This window comes from Andrographis paniculata, unplaced genomic scaffold (genome assembly GCF_009805555.1).
Source record: "Andrographis paniculata isolate CXL003 unplaced genomic scaffold, ASM980555v1 Contig59END, whole genome shotgun sequence".
NCBI classification, from domain to species: domain Eukaryota; kingdom Viridiplantae; phylum Streptophyta; class Magnoliopsida; order Lamiales; family Acanthaceae; genus Andrographis; species Andrographis paniculata.
In genome coordinates this window covers 336,195-355,818 of record NW_026137594.1, presented here as the reverse complement: position 1 = coordinate 355,818, position 19,624 = coordinate 336,195, and the positions used below count along the sequence as shown (strand labels likewise).

Sequence of the window (19,624 nt, the reverse complement as noted above, 5' to 3'; positions counted from 1 at the left end):
TTTTTATATCAAATAAAATACTACTATAGGTTGTAGAGCGTATTTATTTAAATTTTTATAATAAATTAAAAAATAATAATATTTTATTAATTACTAAGTCTATTAAATATGAGACCAACTGATCAAATAGGACGAAAGTCGGCCATAATGATCCAAAAATCCTGTGTGGAAGGGCTCTTGCTCAACGGATCAAAGGTACATCTCTTATCGACGGAATCGTTTGACACTTTCATGTCGACTCATCACATCCGGGAGTTGAAGAAGGCAATAAGAGTTCGGTTACTTGTCAATTTAAGTGGTACATAAATTGGGTTTAAAACATTGTAACACAGTTTAATTTTTATCTATAGTTGAATTAATTTATGGTCTACTGATCGTTAAGCTGAACAGCTAAGTTGGCATGAAAAAACTATTTTAAAATTTAAGTTTTAGGATAAAGTAGGATGATTTTGAGAATTTTGTCATTTATGTATACTCCTAAAGGCACTAAAATATATTTATATATATATATATATTTATATATCTCAGATAATTTTTTACTCTATTCGTTCCAATGCAATAGTCATGTTTATTATATTTTTATCCGTTGTAAAACAATAGTCTCATTTTCATAAATAACCATATCATTATAAAATTACCATCATTTTTTTATTATTATTATGCAATTGCCACTATAATACACTCACAAAACAGAAAGTACTATATAATTTAATTTTTAAATTATTTTATTTAAATTTTTATGTGTCAAATATTGGATGGTATAGCAATTTCCTCGATGTCAGTTCCACGTAGGGTTTGGGGTGGGTTTTTATACTTCGTAATTCATTCCAATTCACCCGTAACGCTTCGCCATTCGCCCTTTCTTGCATAAAATAACTTCCAAAACAATGCCTTTTAGGCAAGCAGCTGCTAGATTCTGCAAGGAACTGCGAAAATCTTCTGGGTTGCCTAAAATCTGTAATTCTTCACCAAATACAGGTATTTCCCCACCCCGAACACTCTTTTGCTGGCGTTCAAATTATCGAATCGATGGAGTTGGGATTTTATAAATTCCGAGCCATTCCATTAATACTTTGTTGGAAACACAGTTGACTGTTGTAGGAAATTTGTTTTAAGTTTGTCTTGGGTACATAGCTATGATATATGTTTTTCATTGATCATTTGTGGATTGTTTATTGGGAATGTGTTATAAACAAAGATTATCGATCAAGGGGTGGAGGTTAGTGTTACTTATGTTTGGTACAAAGAATGGAATTGTAAGAAAATGATAGCTGATAATATAGTGGAGGAATTAAGTTGGGAAATGTAAAAAATATTTAGTTGAGAAATGTAAAAAAATACAATATGGATGAATCGGTTTAGAGGGGACGATGTATTGCCAGCGAAAAATAAGAGAATGAATTGATTAGGAGAAAAAAGAGGGTTCCGGACTTCTGCATAATATCAATTTTGCAAGTTTGAATCCATTTAAATACATTGGTGTTGGTTCTGCTTAGCTTCCTGTAATTAGTTTTGATCATGGAGCATAAGGGCAGCAGCTTTGAAGTTTATTAATTGCTCTTTTATCCTAGTCTACTTACATTATAATAAATTCGGGTGTGTTTGTTTGAGGGTTTGGATTTTAAATAGTAAAATTTTGAATTGACATAGTTGTTTGATCTGATATAAGTCTTGATGTGATATTTTGAATCTAAAAATTAATTTTTAATATAATTAAAAAATGAAAAATAGGTGTTTGATTTGATATTTTCGGAGACAAAATTTTGGAGGAATAGGAAAAATCCTCCAAAATTCCCAAACAAACACATTCCATATTTCAGTAAAATAGTAATACCCATTGGGCTTGGGCAAAAAGACATTTCAGCTGTCATGGCGTATAAATGATGCTAGATCATTGCTGTTTGACATGACTAGTGCCATGGGTGAAGTAACAGAGCTGATTATTATTTTTATTATTTATTTATTTCCAGGGAAGCATATAGTATCAAGTGAGTGTGATTTTGGTGGTTATACTAAGAGTAGGTGCCGGGGGGAAGCTTCAGGGTGGGTTTTTCTGTCTGCGCCGGCTGGTAAGCACTGTATCTTATGTCATAAATAGTAATATCTTGGTCATTTTACATCTTTGTGCTGATTGAGTAGCAAAACTATAGGTTTTTTTAGTTGTTTTTTGGAAGTATTTTGGTATATTCAATTATCTGGGAATAGTAAAAATTTGAAGGGAAAATAGCTCTTGGAGATGATTTTTACATAGAGAATTGATTTTTAATGTAATATTTTAGATGAAAAACGGATGTCTAAGGTAATGTCTTTTAGGAGGAAAGTTCTTTATGAATATGCATTTGAAAACATGCTTAAATGAACCTTATATTCATATGGTATATCCATATTGTGGTTGGAGACAACTTTTGTAGGCTTGTTGATACATATTAAGTGTAATGACTAGTTCTTACTTGGTTCAAGATGCTTGAGAACCATTTACTTCGTCAAAAGGTAGTTTGGTTTACAATAAGCAGATGCTTGTACTCTGTTCTCTCTAAGTTTTTCTCAATATATTTACTTTGCAATCTTACTGTTACCAACAAAGATAAGGAAACTGGACAAAAGAAGTCGTGCTAAACTTTGTGTCTGGCTTGTCAGTTGAGGGATAGAAGTGTCATGAAGAAGTCAGAATTGATTAATTCATGATGGCTTGGACTCATAATCACTATCTTAGGTGGACTTTATTTTTTAAGATGCTCATTGCTTTCTTTTTTATTCTGTCTGCAGCTTTACTTCTTGGGTCATCTTTGACTCCTTCCCTGGCAGAAGATGTTTCTCACCAATCATATTCAGAAAATGACAAAAACACCTCAAATAAAATTCCAGAAGAGGCATTGATATCAAATGAGCATACATCCAAGTGGAGAGTTTTCACTGATAGTGGCAGGGATTATTTTATGCAGGTAAGAGTTTCATATAATTCATCTATATTCACCTATACATGCCAGTTCCTAAAAGATTTATTTTTACAATTTTTTCTTGTAATCTAGGGAAACCTAGAGCAAGCTCAGAAATTTTTTCAATCCGCATTACAAGAAGCTAGGGAAGGTTTCGGAGAAAGGGATCCACATGTTGCTTCCGCATGCAACAACTTGGTGGGTCTGCCTTATAAGAAACTCAATATTTCATTTAAATATATCATAATGTTTTATTGTGATGTAACTGTACTAATGACAATTACACTCAACATTTTAACTAGTTTATCTTGTTTTCTGCCACAAATAAGTTCTTATAGCATATTGGCCAATGTTAGTGCTTCTTTGTGCCAATAATATTGTTCATTTCTTGCTGGACCTCTATTTAGTTATATCTGATTGGGTAAATCTTTCTACTTTTCGTAGTTATAACTTTCTTCAGCAAAAACACCTCGTTTCATGTTTGTTTTTGAGATAATACATCACTGGACGTTGATGCCTAATGCCTTTACCTGTTTACGAGGCTTTGTGGTAGATATTTTTGACAGGTTTGAGTATTCTCCAGTAATAGTAAGGGCAATCTTCCATTCATATGTCAAACACTACATTCGCCCTTACTTATTATTTTTACTATGTTTCCACTTAATTTTTAAAAGTTGGTTAAATTTCTATTATTGGTGCAGGCTGAACTCTATAGACTCAAAAAGGATTATGAGAATGCAGAACCATTGTATGTGGAGGCCATTAATATACTTGAAGAATATTATGGAAGAGATGACATAAGGTATAACCTAGATTTGTTGATGACAAGGTGATATGAGGTTAGATGAATATTAAGGGTTATGTTAGACAAATTCACTTAGGTTTGAGTTTGGCACAAGGTTAATTACTCAATAGTTGGCTTTTGCTTCGTTTTATTTTACTTTAGTTTATTTGGATTTTTTTATTTAGTGTCTTGAGTCCATGTAACTGGGCCTATGCATTCCACAACCATTTACACACTCAATTTATCCAATATTTTCTCTCACTTCATTAACTTGCACATATACTTTCAAAAATACTACTAGTTTATATCACAATCAGTCAATATAATACTATATTTTTTAAAACCTGTGTTCAGCTCATAGGAGCATGCATATTTATCATGGACGGAGGAAGTACTATATTGATATATCATATATAGCATTAGGGCCATCGATGTTATTTGTAAAGTATATGCCAGTTCCTCTTTTATGTTTTGAAGAAAAAAAAAAAAAACGAGAATTTTATTATCATTGAGGGATGGAAAAAATACACATTGGACTTTTGATTGATTTCCCCATGAAGACTGTCTTCTCATAAAAGCATTAGTAATCAATTTTTTCTATTCTTAGTTGAAGCTTGTTGCACAGTTAAATAGGAACCTTTCCTTCACCACCTCACCACTTTAATCAAACACTGCCTTACATGTTTTTCCTTTTTTTTTTTTTTCGGAAGTAAAGTGACTTTAGTCATTTAAATAGTTTACAATGTCGAAATTTAGGAACAAATAGACAAGCATTTCCTTCTAAACAAGATTACATGGGCCAATCTATAATTTGAAATAAAAACATTATAGCCACGCAGACAAGTCCTTTCCTTCCTCGGCTCCGCACTTTGGGAGGATGAAAATCCAAACTATTTTCACTTCTAGGAATATGATGGAAATTGATAACTGGGCATCTAGAAAGTGCTGCAATTTTTTTATTTCGAATATGAGCCTCCAAAGGGGTGAAGCACCCTTAATCCAGCCAAAGGCATTTGTGGAGTTGCACCCCACAACAAACTGAGGTGATGGTCTGATATGGTCTTGGGACCTGACATGTTGTTCTTTTAATCTTAAGTGATCTCATCCTTTTTTTTTTCATGGATGAAGAGTTTACACATGAGGTCATTATTGTATTTATGTACATATGTATAAGGCACAAATACAAATATGGTATGCTTTGGTATGAATGTGAGCATGTTAACATCTGCATGCCAGTGCATATTTTGATGAAATTTTGCTTCTATTGTTGCAATATAATCTATATGGATCTAGCTAGTATTTTTCTTAGATGTTATGGATTGTTTAAGTCAATAACTGTGTGACATCTCCTATGAATCTTGAACACCAACCCCTGAATTTCATTGGCTTTTAATGTATAGAGTTGGAGCTGCCCTTCACAATCTTGGTCAATTCTACCGTGTATTGCGAAAATTGGAAAATGCTCGTGGATGCTATGAGGTAAATTACCATAGCATGCCTTTTATGTTAGATATGTGGATCTCGTGTTGTTCATTCTATACTGAAAGCAATACCTTTCTTTCTTGATCCTTTTTTGGCAGCGTGCTCTAAAGGTTTGTATCGTGTGACATGCGTATCTTTTCCATTTATGGATAGAAAAGCAGACTTCTGGTTGTATTACTATTTTCTGCTTAACTAGATCAAGCGACGGGTCCTTGGAGAATTTCACTCAGACTATGCTGATACATTGTATCATCTTGGAACTGTGAGTTAAAAACATTATTTGCTAATGGTGCTACTTTTGATATATTTCAGTAACTTATCTGATCTTGATAAGAATAACTTTCAGGTCTTGTATCTCCAAGGGAAAGAGAAGGATTCTCAGGACTTGATTGCAGATTCCATACAGATACTGGAGGTTCATCAAAATGCTCCGTCTGTGACTTACGCTAGTTTTCTGTAATATCCACATATGTATTCTTTTCCTCACTTCTTTATGTTAACATGTAGGCAGGTGAGCTCAGAGACTCAGCCCTTTGTGTCAGAAGAATGCAATTTCTGGCTCAGGTTTGTTTTGTTTTGTTTTTTAAAGTCATTTGAAGTGCTTTGGAGTTTGTGCGAGAAGAGTTATGCTTAATCTGGATATATATACCTAAATCTTCATTCACCCCAATTATTTATATGATAATTGATAAGCATAGTTATTAATATAATCCATATGATATATATTTACTTGAACTGTCACATGCACGAACACAAATAGGACAAACTCAATGCATAAATACATTCAACAATCAACATTTCTCATTTATTAATTTAGTTTTGTAATCTGTTGCACTGCCATGAAGTATTATGTAGTCGGGACTTGTATTCTGCAGCACAAAGGATAGAATAAGAAATGGAAGGACATGAAACTAAAACCAAAATGAATTTGTACTGTATATATATTTTTTGTTGTTACCAAAATTCTCTACCTGAACTTGTACCATATTATTTTCCCTTTTTCTTGTGAAAAAGTTGCAATTTTGGAAAGTTGAGTACGGAACTTGTCTCGATACTGGAGTGAGAAACTAAATTACATGATCAAGTATGTTGGAGTTGAGAAACTAAATTTAGTGTGTTTTTTTTCAGTCAGGATTGGGTCTGGAGGTTTGGGTTTTTTATTATAATAATATTTGATGTGATGTTATGTAAAAAAGAAAAGTGTATTTTTTTTTGGATAATTTGGAGTTCAAATAGTACAAAACAAGATAAAAACTCAAAAGAAGTCTGTTCAAAATTTCATGTAATCTCACAATGCAGGGTCCATCCCAAAATATTTTGTGCTCCTTCTTAGGCATTTTATTTTAGTTTCTTCACAAAAATTGGGTCCCAAACTTATTGTTTTGTTTTTCTCTTCTTAATTATAGATTTACAGCAAGTCCAACAAACTTTCTGAGGCTGAGATTTTATTGAGAAAGATTCTGCATGTGTTGGAAACATCAAAGGTTTATCATCTATGAAATCTATGAAACAAATTTGTGTTCTTGATTTCTTTTTCACACTATGGAATCTATGAAATATTTTCTCTCTAAGAAACAGTACATCTACAACCTAATTTTCAAAGCAGGGGTGGAAATCTTTGGACACAGTTGTTGCTGCTGAACGGCTTGCATTGGCCATCCAAGCAGTAGGGAAGTTGAGAGAGGCAGAAGAATTGTTAGAAAGGTGTGTCACTCTCAATGAAGAATAAAGTTACATCGTTATGATTGAAGAATTAACATTTACTGTTCATTGAGCAGATGCCTTGATGCTCGAAAAAGCCTGCTTCCTGTTGATCACATTCAGGTTTAGTGGATTTGTGTTTCTGTTCTTTCTGACGTTATGCTATCTTCTCCAATTGTTTCCGTACATACAAGAACAATTTGTTCATTCCAGACATTAACTGGAACTGTTACTGCCTCTATAATGCTTCCAATTGTGTGACCAAAACTTTTTTATTTCTTCTCCATTTGTATACTTAGGACGTCATTTCTAATTAGTCTAGATTAAACCATTGTTCTTTGGAATTGTTGTGTTTCCTCTATAGTTTCCCCGTCTTCCTCTGACTGTTTCTGCTGTTGATAGAATGCAGCAAATGGACTGTTCCTCGCTAGAGTGAAAATGCTCATCTCCAAAACCGACACTTCTCGGGCTATGGCTGAAATTGACATTGCCAAAAATCTATTGCACAATTCAGTTAGGTTAGATTATCTGAATCTTTTAGTCATCATGTACTGCCTCTGGTTACTGTCATAAGCATTTATCTTTCCAATTGTTCATGCATAAACATGGCTACAGATATGAAGACATCATATCTAGGCAAAGTTTCATATTAACATACACAATATAATCAACTGTCTGGATTTGAAAAACTCGTTTGTTTGTGTTACCTAGATTCAACTTCCACTTAGCTTGCAGATCATTTTAACTCATTTAAACAAACTTCTGTGTTAATAATCTACCTTTGGCTGCCAATTACTATATGTTCCAGACATTATTGTCGTTGTTATGTTCTAGGTGATTCTGTCAGTTCATTATTTAAGACGCATGGCTGTGTTAAATTGATATGAAATTTCATTTTATTTTGAGTGGATTTCCACAGGGTAGCTCAGAAATCCCTTACCCGATCTATGGAGCAGAAAGGAAAGGAAAAGCCCAATATGCCACCTGGAAAAGCAGGGAAAGGGGCTCATTCAGCAATGTTGATACTAGTAAGTGTGCTGTAATAATATGCCATATCTCATTCTCACTAGTGTTGTGGTATTATTTTTTTGCTTTTACATGTGTTTGTAGCTACAATCTATGAATGCTCTTGGGTCACTCGAGCTTCTGAAGTTGGAGATAGTCGACTCTAAGGTTAGTGATTTTATTAATTATGCATAAGTGTCTACTATTGTTATTATTATTATTATTATGACTGTTGATGAGAAACCTGACTTCCGATTAGAAGTTTAGATGAATATTCCTTTGAGAAAAGCCTAAAAATGTATATCAGCCTTACAGCAATTGAAAATGCTTATTCTAGTATGGCCTCTTTTTAGATTTAAATGTTCCCTAAGATTGTCCATTTGTCGGAACTAAGATTAATTTCTTAAATTATGGTTTTACGTTAGCCAATTAACCTTTGAAGGCCTATAGACATGGAATGTATTTTCACTAAACCATTTTACTGATTTCAAACTAATTGCAAGGTCGAATTTTTGTTAAATCATTAGCTTGATCGGTTTCTTTATCTATTTTAATGCCTTTATGCTTCTTTTTTAAACAGAAAACTGTTCCGGGCAGCGCCGATGCTGCTCCATTTCAATGCCTTTCTGTCTACAAGGAGGTACGTGTGCAAACTTCAATTACAAATACTTGGTCAAAATAACTTCTTGAATCATTTTGATGTGATCTGTTTTCTTGAAATTTATGCAATGTGCTATGAATCATCTTAGAATGATTAAGATGCTGATTAGAGACTAAGCAATATTATTTTTATTAGTCTTAATCTTTGAATTTACATGTAATATATATTATGATAGACTTCGATTCTTCTGCTATTTTCTGCAGTTTGAAGCAGATAATTCGATATCTGAGTCACCCGAAATAAAATCCGAGTATCTCTCATGTTTAAAGCTATTTTCGGAGTTGATGAGTAAGAGCATCTTGTCGAAAGAAAAGGGTAGGCAAGAAAAAATAAAGGATGAAATCCACCGCATCGAAGATGAGTTATCGAGAGCACGAAACGACTGAATTTTCGAAATACAACATAGCATAGAAGAAAAGGAAGGCCTTCTCTTGTAGTTTTAGTTGAGCCAAAATGCGTTGTTCATTTGTTCGGGGTTTGGATTTTGAGTTGGGATTTGAAAAATAAAAGTTTTGAATTTGAATAGTTGTATGATGTGATATAAATAAGAGTTTGATACGATGTTTTGAATGTAAAATTGATTTTTAATATAATATAAAAAATAAAAAATAGGTGTTAATTTGATATTTTTGGAGAAAAAAATAGAAGGAATATTGATTGAAAATCCGACCCCCAAACAAACACACCTGAGTTTAAGTTTTGGAAAATTTTAGAAAATAGTAAAATATTTAATGCTTGATTTTATAGTTTTATGAGAAAGATAGTTATGCATAAACAGAGTCTAATACTCTTTACATGGAATTGTGTTTTGAGATAGTTGAAATAAATAAACAAAGAGAATATAAATTAGTGTATGAAAAATAAATATTGTAAGAAAAAACTGAATTGAATAAACCAGTGTAAGCTGTGCTAGAAAAAGGTCACGTGAGGCCTGGCCCAAGCCCAACCCATTCCAAAATTTGCCTATCACTAAAACACATGTATGCATATATATATATATATATATATATATATATATGGGTTGATGCATGTAAAATTTATCGAATATTAGTAAAATGTATGTGGATGATTGATAATTTTTTATTTAATCAAAAATCAAAGTAATTCTATGAGATGATATTGACTTAAAAGAATTAATTAAAATAATGTTTGAGCCTTGAATTAATATTTCAAAAATAGTAATATTTATTCAAATTAATATTTGAATAAATTAAATCGAAAAGTTAGCTATCATCATCTACAGAACACTCACAGAAAGGATAATATAACTAACGATTCTAAAACGACGACGACTTGCAGTAGCCTCGGCGCGTAAATAAATAATCAACAATGGACCTTTTCGAGAAGGATGATCAGCTTCTGGTCGTCGTCGTCGTCTTTTCGCAAACCCCAAACCCCAGACTTTGATCTCTATGCCAGCTTCAAAACCATTGCCTTTCCGCAATATTGTACCATGGATTCGTAATGGCGTAGCTGTACGAAGTGGGGCCTGACTCAGTCTTGTTCAGCCGCGACTCATGTCTTTTGCCTTTGGGGTCGACGACTTCAATGGAGATGAACACTTTGTTTTCCAGCATCTCCAGCTCCTGCGCAGTAAATACCCTGTCGGCATTCTCCACTTGTTTACACGGCATCGAGAGGCCGTCTTGGTGTTTCGACATATCAGTCTTCGTCAGCCTCTTCGTTATCATAAATATAGGCACGTTGGCCCCACCGCCATCGTTGCCCAATATTGCATCTTGGTTAGCATTGCTTCTCTCAGCCGCCTCGACAGGATTCGCTGGTTCTTCAGCTACTTCGGTGCCGATTCACGACTGATGATCGGCGTTTCTTGATCGGGGAGGGCTTCGACGACTAACGCAGGCTGATTGATCATGATGGGAGCTGATGATGTGCCGGGGAAGGAATTATGATGATCAGTAGATGAATTAGGGTTAGGGTTAGGGTTTGGATTGGGATTGGAGAGAATGAATCTCAATTTTCGAACTTTCGGAGGGGAAGCTAATTGATCGTTGACACCATTTAATCTTTCTGCAGAGATTTTGGGCCTTTCTCTTTCGACTCGCCGCCGTCGTCTTCCTTATCTGCTCTGAAGATATACCCGAGCATGCTCGTCAAGTACTCTTGGGTTGGGATGGCTGGAAAGAGACTGTATCTTCTGTTCCAATTGACTATGAACTTTTTCAGAAATTCTGTAATGGGATCAGGAAAACTCCAAGAGAAGTTTCCAGCTGTGAGTTGCTGGTCCAACTGTAGCATAAACTTAACAATCAGAATTCACGAAAGCAATCTCTCTCTCCGCAGCCATGAATTCGACGATAGAAATTGTAGCAGCAGAAACGAAGAACCGAACAGATATAACTAACAAATAATAACGAACAGATATAACTAACTTATTTTTCTTTGTTTCTGCTGCTACAATTTCTATCGTCGAATTCATGGCTGCGGAGAGAGAGGTTGCTTTCGAGGATTACTATCTCTTCACTAAAGGGGAGAGGGAGCTGATTGTTAAGTTTATGCTACAGTTGGACCAGCAACTCACAGCTGGAAACTTCTCTTGGGGTTTTCCTGATCCCATTACAGAATTCCTGAAAAAGTTCATAGTCAATTGGAACAGAAGATATAGTTTCTTTCCAGCCATCCCAACCCACGAAGAGTACTTGACGAGCATGCTCGGGTATATCTTCAGGAAGGTAGAGACAATGGAGATGAGGCTGGAGATGATGGAGGTGCAGAGAATGGAGATGAGGCTGGAGAGGATGGAGGCGGAGAGAAGGGAAAGGATGGAGATGGAGAGGATAGAGGCAGAGAGAATGGAGCAGATAAGGAAGACGACGGCGAACCGAAAGAGAAAGGCCCAAAATCTCTGCAGAAAGAGAACTGCTCGCGGGATTGATGGTGTCAACGATCAATTAGCTTCCCCGCCGAAAGTTCAAAAATTGAGATTCTCTCTCCAATCCTAATCCTAATCCTAATCCTAATCCTAATCCTAATCCATCTGCTGATCATCATAATTCCTTCCCCAGCACATCAACAGCTCTCGAAACCCTCCCCAACCAAGAAACGCCGATCATCAGTCGTGAATCGGCACCGGAAGCAGCTGAAGAACCTGCGAATCCTGTGGAGGCAGCTGAGAGAAACAACATTAACGAAGATGCAATATTGAGGAACGATGGTGGTGGCGCCAACGTTCCTATATTTATGATAACGAGGAGGCTGACGAAGACTGATATGTCGAAACATCAAGACCGCCTCTCGATGCCGTGCAAACAAGTGGAGAATGCCGAAAGGGTTTTTACTGCGCAGGAGCTGCAGATGCTGGAAGACAAGGAGTTCATCTCCATTGAAGTTATCGACCCCAAAGGCAATAGACATGAGTCGCGGCTGAACAAGACTGAGTCAGGCCCCACTTCCTACAGCTACGCCATAAGGAGTCCATGGTACGAAATTGCGGAAGCCAATGGTTTTGAAGCTGGCATGGAGATCAAAGTCTGGGGTTTGCGGAAAGACGACAACCACCAGATGCTGGTCATCCTTCTCCAAAAAGTCCATTGATGATTAGTTATGGAAAATTCAAGAAATATATATTAGCTAGGTTTTGTAACTGAAAACTGTGGTGAAATTTTGAAATATAATTTGGCAAAAATTATTTGAAACGAAAACAAATTTGATATATTTATATATTGTCATATATAAATAATGTAATGATTTTACAATATTTTGGCATGCAAATTTCGACGTTTAATTCAATTAATTTTGTCACATATCAGTATGTAATTAATTCAAACAAAATAATTGATTTTTTCATGTTATATTAAGGCTAAAAATAATATTCTGGAATTGGAAAACAAAAAACCAAACGAAACAGTATTAACCCTAATTGAATTGAGATGAACTACCTGGTTCGTTCGTCTTCTCTGTTGGGTCATTCCAATCCCAAATCGATATTCAACCATGACGACTTCTGCGGCAGCATCAGCCGGCGGACGACGGCGGTTGCAGCAGTCTGGATCGACTTCTTCTCCGACGAACTGCGGCAGAAACAACAGTCTTCCCGCGACCGGCAGTGCACAACCTCTTTCTCTGATCAGACTCCAAAATCTTGACGATCTTCTTCCTTCTTTTTTCTCCGGCGAAGGAATTAACAACGATGTTTGGCCCGAGATAACAAAGCCTCAAGATTGGAAATCGACTCGAGCCTCGACACTCACCGGACTCGGAACAGTTTTAAATCTCACCTGAAAACACTATAGTCGAGACTCTCCCTCATCCTCTCTTTCTCCATCGGTTTCCACTCTCTTGGTTTCTACACTGAACTGATCACTCAAAACTAATCCTTTTTAACCCCCAAAACTGATTCAACTAATGGGCTAAAGGTTTGGGCTTCAAGTTTAAGGATTGGGTTTGGGCTAAAAGAATTTGGGACAATCTAATGGATCGGGCTAAAAAGTGGGCCAATTTATTTAATTTATCAAGAGACTATAGTTAAATTAAACTTTTTTTTTTTTTTTTTTTTTAGAGGGACAAAGTGGTAAATAAACGTTTTAAGTGATAATTTGATCACTTACCAATAGAAGTGAATATAAGGGGATTATAATTATGAAATGGGTAATTATTAACTTTGGTCAAATTTTTTATTAGTAAGTGTCCCTAAAAATTATAGTAATGAAAATTAAAACATGACAATAATAATATAAATAATTGGAAAGATATTATTGGACCGGATAATGAAAGCCGGTGGATTTGACGGATAATCTTACACCGTCGATTTGTGAGGTCAACAAAATCAACGGCATTGATTGATCCGGTGTTGAGAACCTGGACCAAACTCTAATAAATAACAATCCCTTCCAGTATCATTAATTAATGCAGTTCGCAGTTAACAGCCTGTATTATGTGTATGCAGCGCACTACTTACTTAAAAATTAAAATTAATTTCCTAAAACACACTGTCGAATTAAAGTACAGTATGTTCTTATATTTGTATATAAATTCTTTTATATTATGAATTTCGAGTTATCTGGATTTAATCAATTGAAGTAAATAATAATAAAAGAGTAATGTTTGATATAAAATTTGTTTATTTGATATAAATATGAAAATATATATATATATATTAATGCTATTTTCCATTCCAAATTAATATATTTATTTTTATTCACCTGAAATAAATTTAATTTTTTAATAGTTTTATTTTTTTATATAACATAATTTTTTAAATATACGTTACATATTAAGTTTTAATACAAAATATTATTTTTATATTTTGTATCAAACTGAAGTACTGGACAATGAAATTAAAATCTAGCTAACCAATGAATACTGAATAATAAAATATTGTAAAAAAAGAAAAATAGCACCACTACATTCCAAATATGTTTTCGAATGTTTTAAAAATTATTAAACATTATCTCATAAAAAAAATATATATATTTATTTAAAATATTAATTTTTTTAAAAAAAGAATTCCAATTAAGCAAAAAACTATTACTATGAATTTTGTATAAAATTAACTAAAAAATATTTAAGTAAAGCCATTCCTTCGACAAAATTCCCTCAAAGAGGTTTTGGGTCCAAATCTCAAAATTTCCCTAACAAAAAATGGGGAAATTCACTTCCGACTGTCTTCTCCTTTTCTTCGCCGGCGCCGTTCTCCTCTCGTACGCCGCCGGTGACATCGCATCCGACCGCGCCGCCCTGCTAGCTCTCCGCTCCGCCGCGGGCGGACGCTCTCTGCTGTGGAATATCTCTGCCGACACGTGCTCGTGGCCGGGCGTCACATGCTCTCCCGACGGCGGTGCCGTTGTCGAGCTCCATTTCCCCGCTAAGGGGTTGTCCGGCCGGCTTCCGGCGAACGCCTTCTCGAATATGACGAATCTACAGACGCTCAGCATCCGTTACAACTCACTGACCGGCCCGATTCCGGCGGACATGTTCACCTCGCTGTCGAATCTCCGAAACCTCTATCTACAGCACAATTTCTTCAATGGCGGAATTCCAGATTCCATTTTTGCCCTAAATTCGCTCGTGCGGCTGAACTTAGCGGACAACAACTTTTCCGGCCCGATACCGGCGGGATTCAGCAACCTCACTCGTTTGGGGACGCTGTTTTTGCAGAACAATCAATTCTCCGGCGAGATTCCCGATTTGAAGCAATTCTCGCTGCTCGATCAATTCGATGTGTCCAACAACAATCTCACCGGAGAAATCCCCAAATCCCTTTCCAAAAAGGCGAAGAGTTCCTTCCTGGGGAATTCTCTCTGCGGCGAACCCCTAGATCCCTGCGCCGGCGGAGGCGGAAGTTCGAAATCGAAGAAGCACCTCTCCGGCGGCGCAATTGCCGGAATTGTAATCGGCGCCGCGCTAGGGTTTTTACTGCTCTTACTGCTTCTAATTTGTCTCTGCAGAAAGGGCGGCGCAAAATCAAAGGACAATGAGAGGGAAATCGAAGTTCCGATTCCGCCTCCGAAATCCGCGGAGGCAGAGAATCCTACCCCCGCCGCATCCGCCGCCGTCCCGGCGGCGAAGGTGAAGGGGAAGGGCCTGGACATGGGCGGCGGCGATGGGAAGAAAGGGCTGGTGTTCGTCGGCGCCAACACCGGCTGGAATTTCGGGCTGGAGGATTTGCTCCGGGCGTCGGCGGAGGTTCTCGGAAAAGGCACGATGGGGACGGCGTACAAGGCGGTGCTCGACAGCGGCCTGGCGGTGGTCGTAAAGCGTCTGCGCGACATCAATTTGGGGGAGAAAGATTTCCGAGACAGGATGGAGGAGATCGGGCGGATGGATCACGACAATCTCGTCCATCTCCGAGCTTACCATTTCCACCAAGACGAGAAGCTCCTCGTCTTCGATTACTTGCCGATGGGGAGCTTGTCCGCCTTATTACATGGTAACAACAATTTCCTGTGCTTTAAACTTTTGCTTTGGATTCGATCTTAATCTAACTGCTGCTGCTGCATTTTCTTGATTACCTGATCTGATCTGATCGGAAAATGTGTTTTCCGGTGGGTGGAAAATCGGTGAGAAACATGTGGTGTCGGGCCGGCCGGCCGTCAACGGTCGGATTGATATCATACTGTATGTCTGTCTGTTACTTGTTTGTCCTGTTCGATTTCTTGATCGACAAATAATGTGGGTTTGTCTGATCGGTAGTCGTAGTTTTCTATTTTGTTTGGTGCAATTTCAAATCTGTCTTCTGTGTTGGCTCCATCTCTTTTCATCAAAATCTTTTCTTGGTTTTGAATTGGTTCCAAATTGTTCATGAGATTTGATTTAATTACAAATATGATTTCGACGTATTCTTAGAGTCTCTAACATGAAACTGTAATAACAGTATACGGCAGTTAATTTCGTCGTAAAAATTGCTCAATTCAAAGCGCTCACCATGTTATTTTTTTCTAAAATGTCGAAGGAAACAAGGGAGCCGGGAGGACGCCGTTAAACTGGGACACGCGGGCAGCAATTGCGCTCGGCGCAGCAAAAGGCATCGCCTACATACACGCGCGCGGCCCGACGATTTCCCACGGCAACATCAAGTCGTCGAATATCCTCCTCACCAAATCTTACGCCCCCCGCGTCTCCGACTACGGTCTCGCCCAGCTGACTGCCACTTCCACCCCCGCTGCCCGTGTGGCCGGGTACCGGGCCCCTGAGGTGACCGACCCCCGCAAGATCTCCCACAAGGCTGACGTCTACAGCTTCGGAGTCTTGCTCCTCGAACTGCTGACCGGCAAAGCGCCGACCCATTCGTTATTAAACGATGAAGGGGTCGACCTCCCACGCTGGGTCCAATCGGTCGTTCAGGAAGAATGGACTGCGGAAGTGTTCGATCTCGAGCTCCTTCGATACCAGAACGTCGAGGAGGACATGGTCCAGCTGCTCCAGCTGGCGGTGGACTGCACGGCGCAGTATCCGGACAAGCGGCCGGGGATGGACGAGGTTGTCACGAAGATCGACGGAATCTGCCGGAGACAGACGGAGAACAGTGACGACATAACCAACGTTGGTGAAGAGGAAGAACAAGGTAAGTAAGATTCTTTTAAAGATTTAAAATGTATTTTTGTGTTACATTTGATTTGATTGATATTTGGTTGGTTTCATTGATGATGTTCTTTGTCAAATTTCTGCAACTGGGAATTGCAATAATTTTTCTTATTTTTTGTCTGAAATATTTGATTTTTTTTTAATGCATTCTAATGAGTGTAGAATGAACTGTCAATATGTTCTTTGTTGAGCTGGTGTCTTTATTATTATTATTATTATTATTGTTTATTTATTTATTATTTTATTTTAATATATATGTTGCCGTCTTGTTAGGTTAAATAATTAACTAATTGCCTACTACATTACAGTGCAGATGTTCATACCTATTTTTCCTTATAGGATGTTTGTTATGTTTAGAGGCATCTTGAATGTGTTCATTAGTTTTAGTCAGCATACCATAATATTTTTATATAGTATATGTAATAATTAATTTCATCACAAAATTGTAATATAATACAATGTATGTATGAAGCAACAATACAGGACTATTTAAATTGTTATTTTTCGAAAATAATATATTTGTATAATTCTACAAATGATTAGAATTCACTGCTTTATATTTTTCATCTACAGCGGTTGTTATACACATGATTAGAATTCACTGCAAGTGACGACAATTAGATCGCTCATCGCGTCAAATTAATATCGTATTGATTTAATCAAAATTAGCGGACTAAAATAAAAAATCAAGCTAACCATGGTGGATTCGGGCATATTTACGTTTTTTTACAATTTCAAATAAACTATAATATTTTCAATCACAAAATATATATACGAGAATTTTATAAAAATTAATTATGAACAAATAAATAAACTCACTCAAAACAAATAAACTCATCCTAATCATACATAGAGAGGTAGTGGTGGCAAACTAACAGCACTACCATGTGATTATGTTCTTTATATTTATATTTAAGTTTAAATCTGTAATTATGCGTTGGCCTTACCCCTACTCTACCCTACCCATTGGTTGCTGCATTGCACACAATTTGTTATTATATTAAAAAATAATAATATTATTTAGGTTAGTAGATTTATATAAAGATAGAAAAATACAAATTACTTTTGGATTACTTGAAGTGAAGATTGAAATGTGAGACTATTTAAGTAAATAAAAGTAAGAATAATGACCTAATGTTTCAATTCTAAGTACTATTTTTCACATGTTTATATTATTTTTTGGATAAGACCTATGTACAATTTTATTTAACATTTTTATTAGATGTATATGAGTATATTTTATTGAGTTGTAATTTAGAAAAGTATGTGAATATTTCTTTTAAAAAAAATATTTTTAATAAATTATACTATAATGTATTATTATATTTCAAATTCGTTCTAACTTATTAACATGTATTTGATTGTTTATCAAATCCTATGTGATCGATGAAATTTTGAAAGCGACTTTGAATTTGAAAAGAGTATTAAATTAAGTTAAATTGAAACAGCAATATAGGGTGTGTTTACTAACTAATTTAATAAATCAACATATTTTGGAAAATAATATCATTAATTCAATCAATTATTTTTTAAAAAATTTAGTAATATGATTAAATAGAAAGTCAGTATACATATTTATATATTAATAATAAAATAAATTAATCACTTATACAAATAGGGTGTGTTCACTTCACAAGATAATATTATAATACATCATTTTATTTTAATAGATTATATAATTATAACATTAATTAATATCATATTCACTTTATTTGGTTGAATATATGATTATATAAACTTTACTACAAATACTCCGAATGATAAATTAATCTCACACATTTAAGTTGATTAATTATACATATGATTAAAACAGATAAAATAATAATCACTCCGTCGTTACTTATACTTCATTTATAAATGGCAAAGATAATAATACTCATTCGATCATTAGTTACACTTCGTTTGTATATATATTTTTATTGATAATTAAATATCAATTAATTTATTATATTTATAATTTTTAAAAATTTTAATCTATATTATGTTTTTAATATAAAAATTATATAATAAAAAATAAAATAATTTACTTGTAATGTTTAATACTTTTAAGTTTAGAAAATAAAATATATTAGAATAATTAATAAATAATGTAATAAAAATATAATATATATGTAAAATGAATGATTAATTGTTAAAGCTAAATAAGAAAGAAAAAATGAAAATGAAAATATTATTTTAAAATGTTAGATAAATTATTTTTTTTTATAATTAAAAAAAAATTCAAAAAAATTAATTTATTAAACACTTAAATTAATAATATTGTTCGGAAAATTACAAATTTTTGAAAAAATTGTTTCTCAAACATTCTCATAATTTATACTCTCAATTTTACATATATAGAGTATTGTCTATTATGTGCTTAATTTATACTTCATCTTTCGTCCAATTAGAAAGTATACATATTTTTATTTTGGAACGTCCAATTACAAAGTAAATATTCATTAAATATCTTATTTTTTCTACAAACACCCCTATTTGTACATCACATCATTACTTTTACAAAAAAAAACAACAAAAAAATGTCACTACATTACTTTTAACTACTCACTATAATTAAAATACTATTATTTTTTAAATATTGTGCCAAAAGTAATTATTTATTTTATGTGTGGACGGAGAGATTATTATATTAATATAAACTTTATATTGTTTGTTTTAATTTGCATACATTACTAATTTATTATGTGATTGATTTACATTATATTAATACTTATACTATTTTTTATATATATATTATAGAAAAAATATTATTTTATTGGGAAACACGTATAATTTAAATTTAAATTTGTACTATTTGGTTTTATATGTATAAATTAAGAATTTTAATATAGTTGAAATAGCAAAAATTTTAAATTTGGTATTAAAAAAGCAAATTCTATATTAATATATTTTGTACTATTTGGTTTTATATGTATATATTAGGATATATTTATGTATTTGATTTATATTATATCAATTAATATATATTTTGCATTGTCCACTTTTATATGTATAGATTGCTATGTATTTGTA

At 34.6% G+C, this 19,624-nt stretch overlaps 2 protein-coding genes across 2 annotated transcripts; both read left to right on the top strand.

The window, feature by feature from the left end:
* Positions 1 to 782: 782 nt before the first annotated feature.
* Positions 783 to 9,188, top strand: LOC127258509 (uncharacterized). Its single transcript, XM_051285371.1, has 18 exons — positions 783 to 978; positions 1,971 to 2,069; positions 2,767 to 2,942; positions 3,030 to 3,134; positions 3,638 to 3,738; positions 5,121 to 5,199; positions 5,301 to 5,312; positions 5,399 to 5,464; positions 5,549 to 5,617; positions 5,710 to 5,766; positions 6,609 to 6,686; positions 6,809 to 6,906; positions 6,981 to 7,026; positions 7,306 to 7,421; positions 7,823 to 7,931; positions 8,014 to 8,076; positions 8,489 to 8,548; positions 8,773 to 9,188. The coding sequence occupies exons 1-18, from the start codon at positions 888 to 890 to the stop codon at positions 8,953 to 8,955; spliced, it is 1,608 nt and encodes a 535-aa protein (XP_051141328.1). The 5' UTR covers positions 783 to 887; the 3' UTR covers positions 8,956 to 9,188.
* A 4,922-nt stretch (positions 9,189 to 14,110) lies between these two features.
* LOC127258472 (probable inactive receptor kinase At1g48480) lies at positions 14,111 to 16,799 on the top strand. The gene is made up of 2 exons (XM_051285320.1): positions 14,111 to 15,458; positions 15,981 to 16,799. Exons 1-2 carry the CDS (start codon positions 14,171 to 14,173, stop codon positions 16,598 to 16,600), a joined length of 1,908 nt encoding a protein of 635 aa, XP_051141277.1. The 5' UTR covers positions 14,111 to 14,170; the 3' UTR covers positions 16,601 to 16,799.
* The last annotated feature ends 2,825 nt before the right edge of the window (positions 16,800 to 19,624 follow it).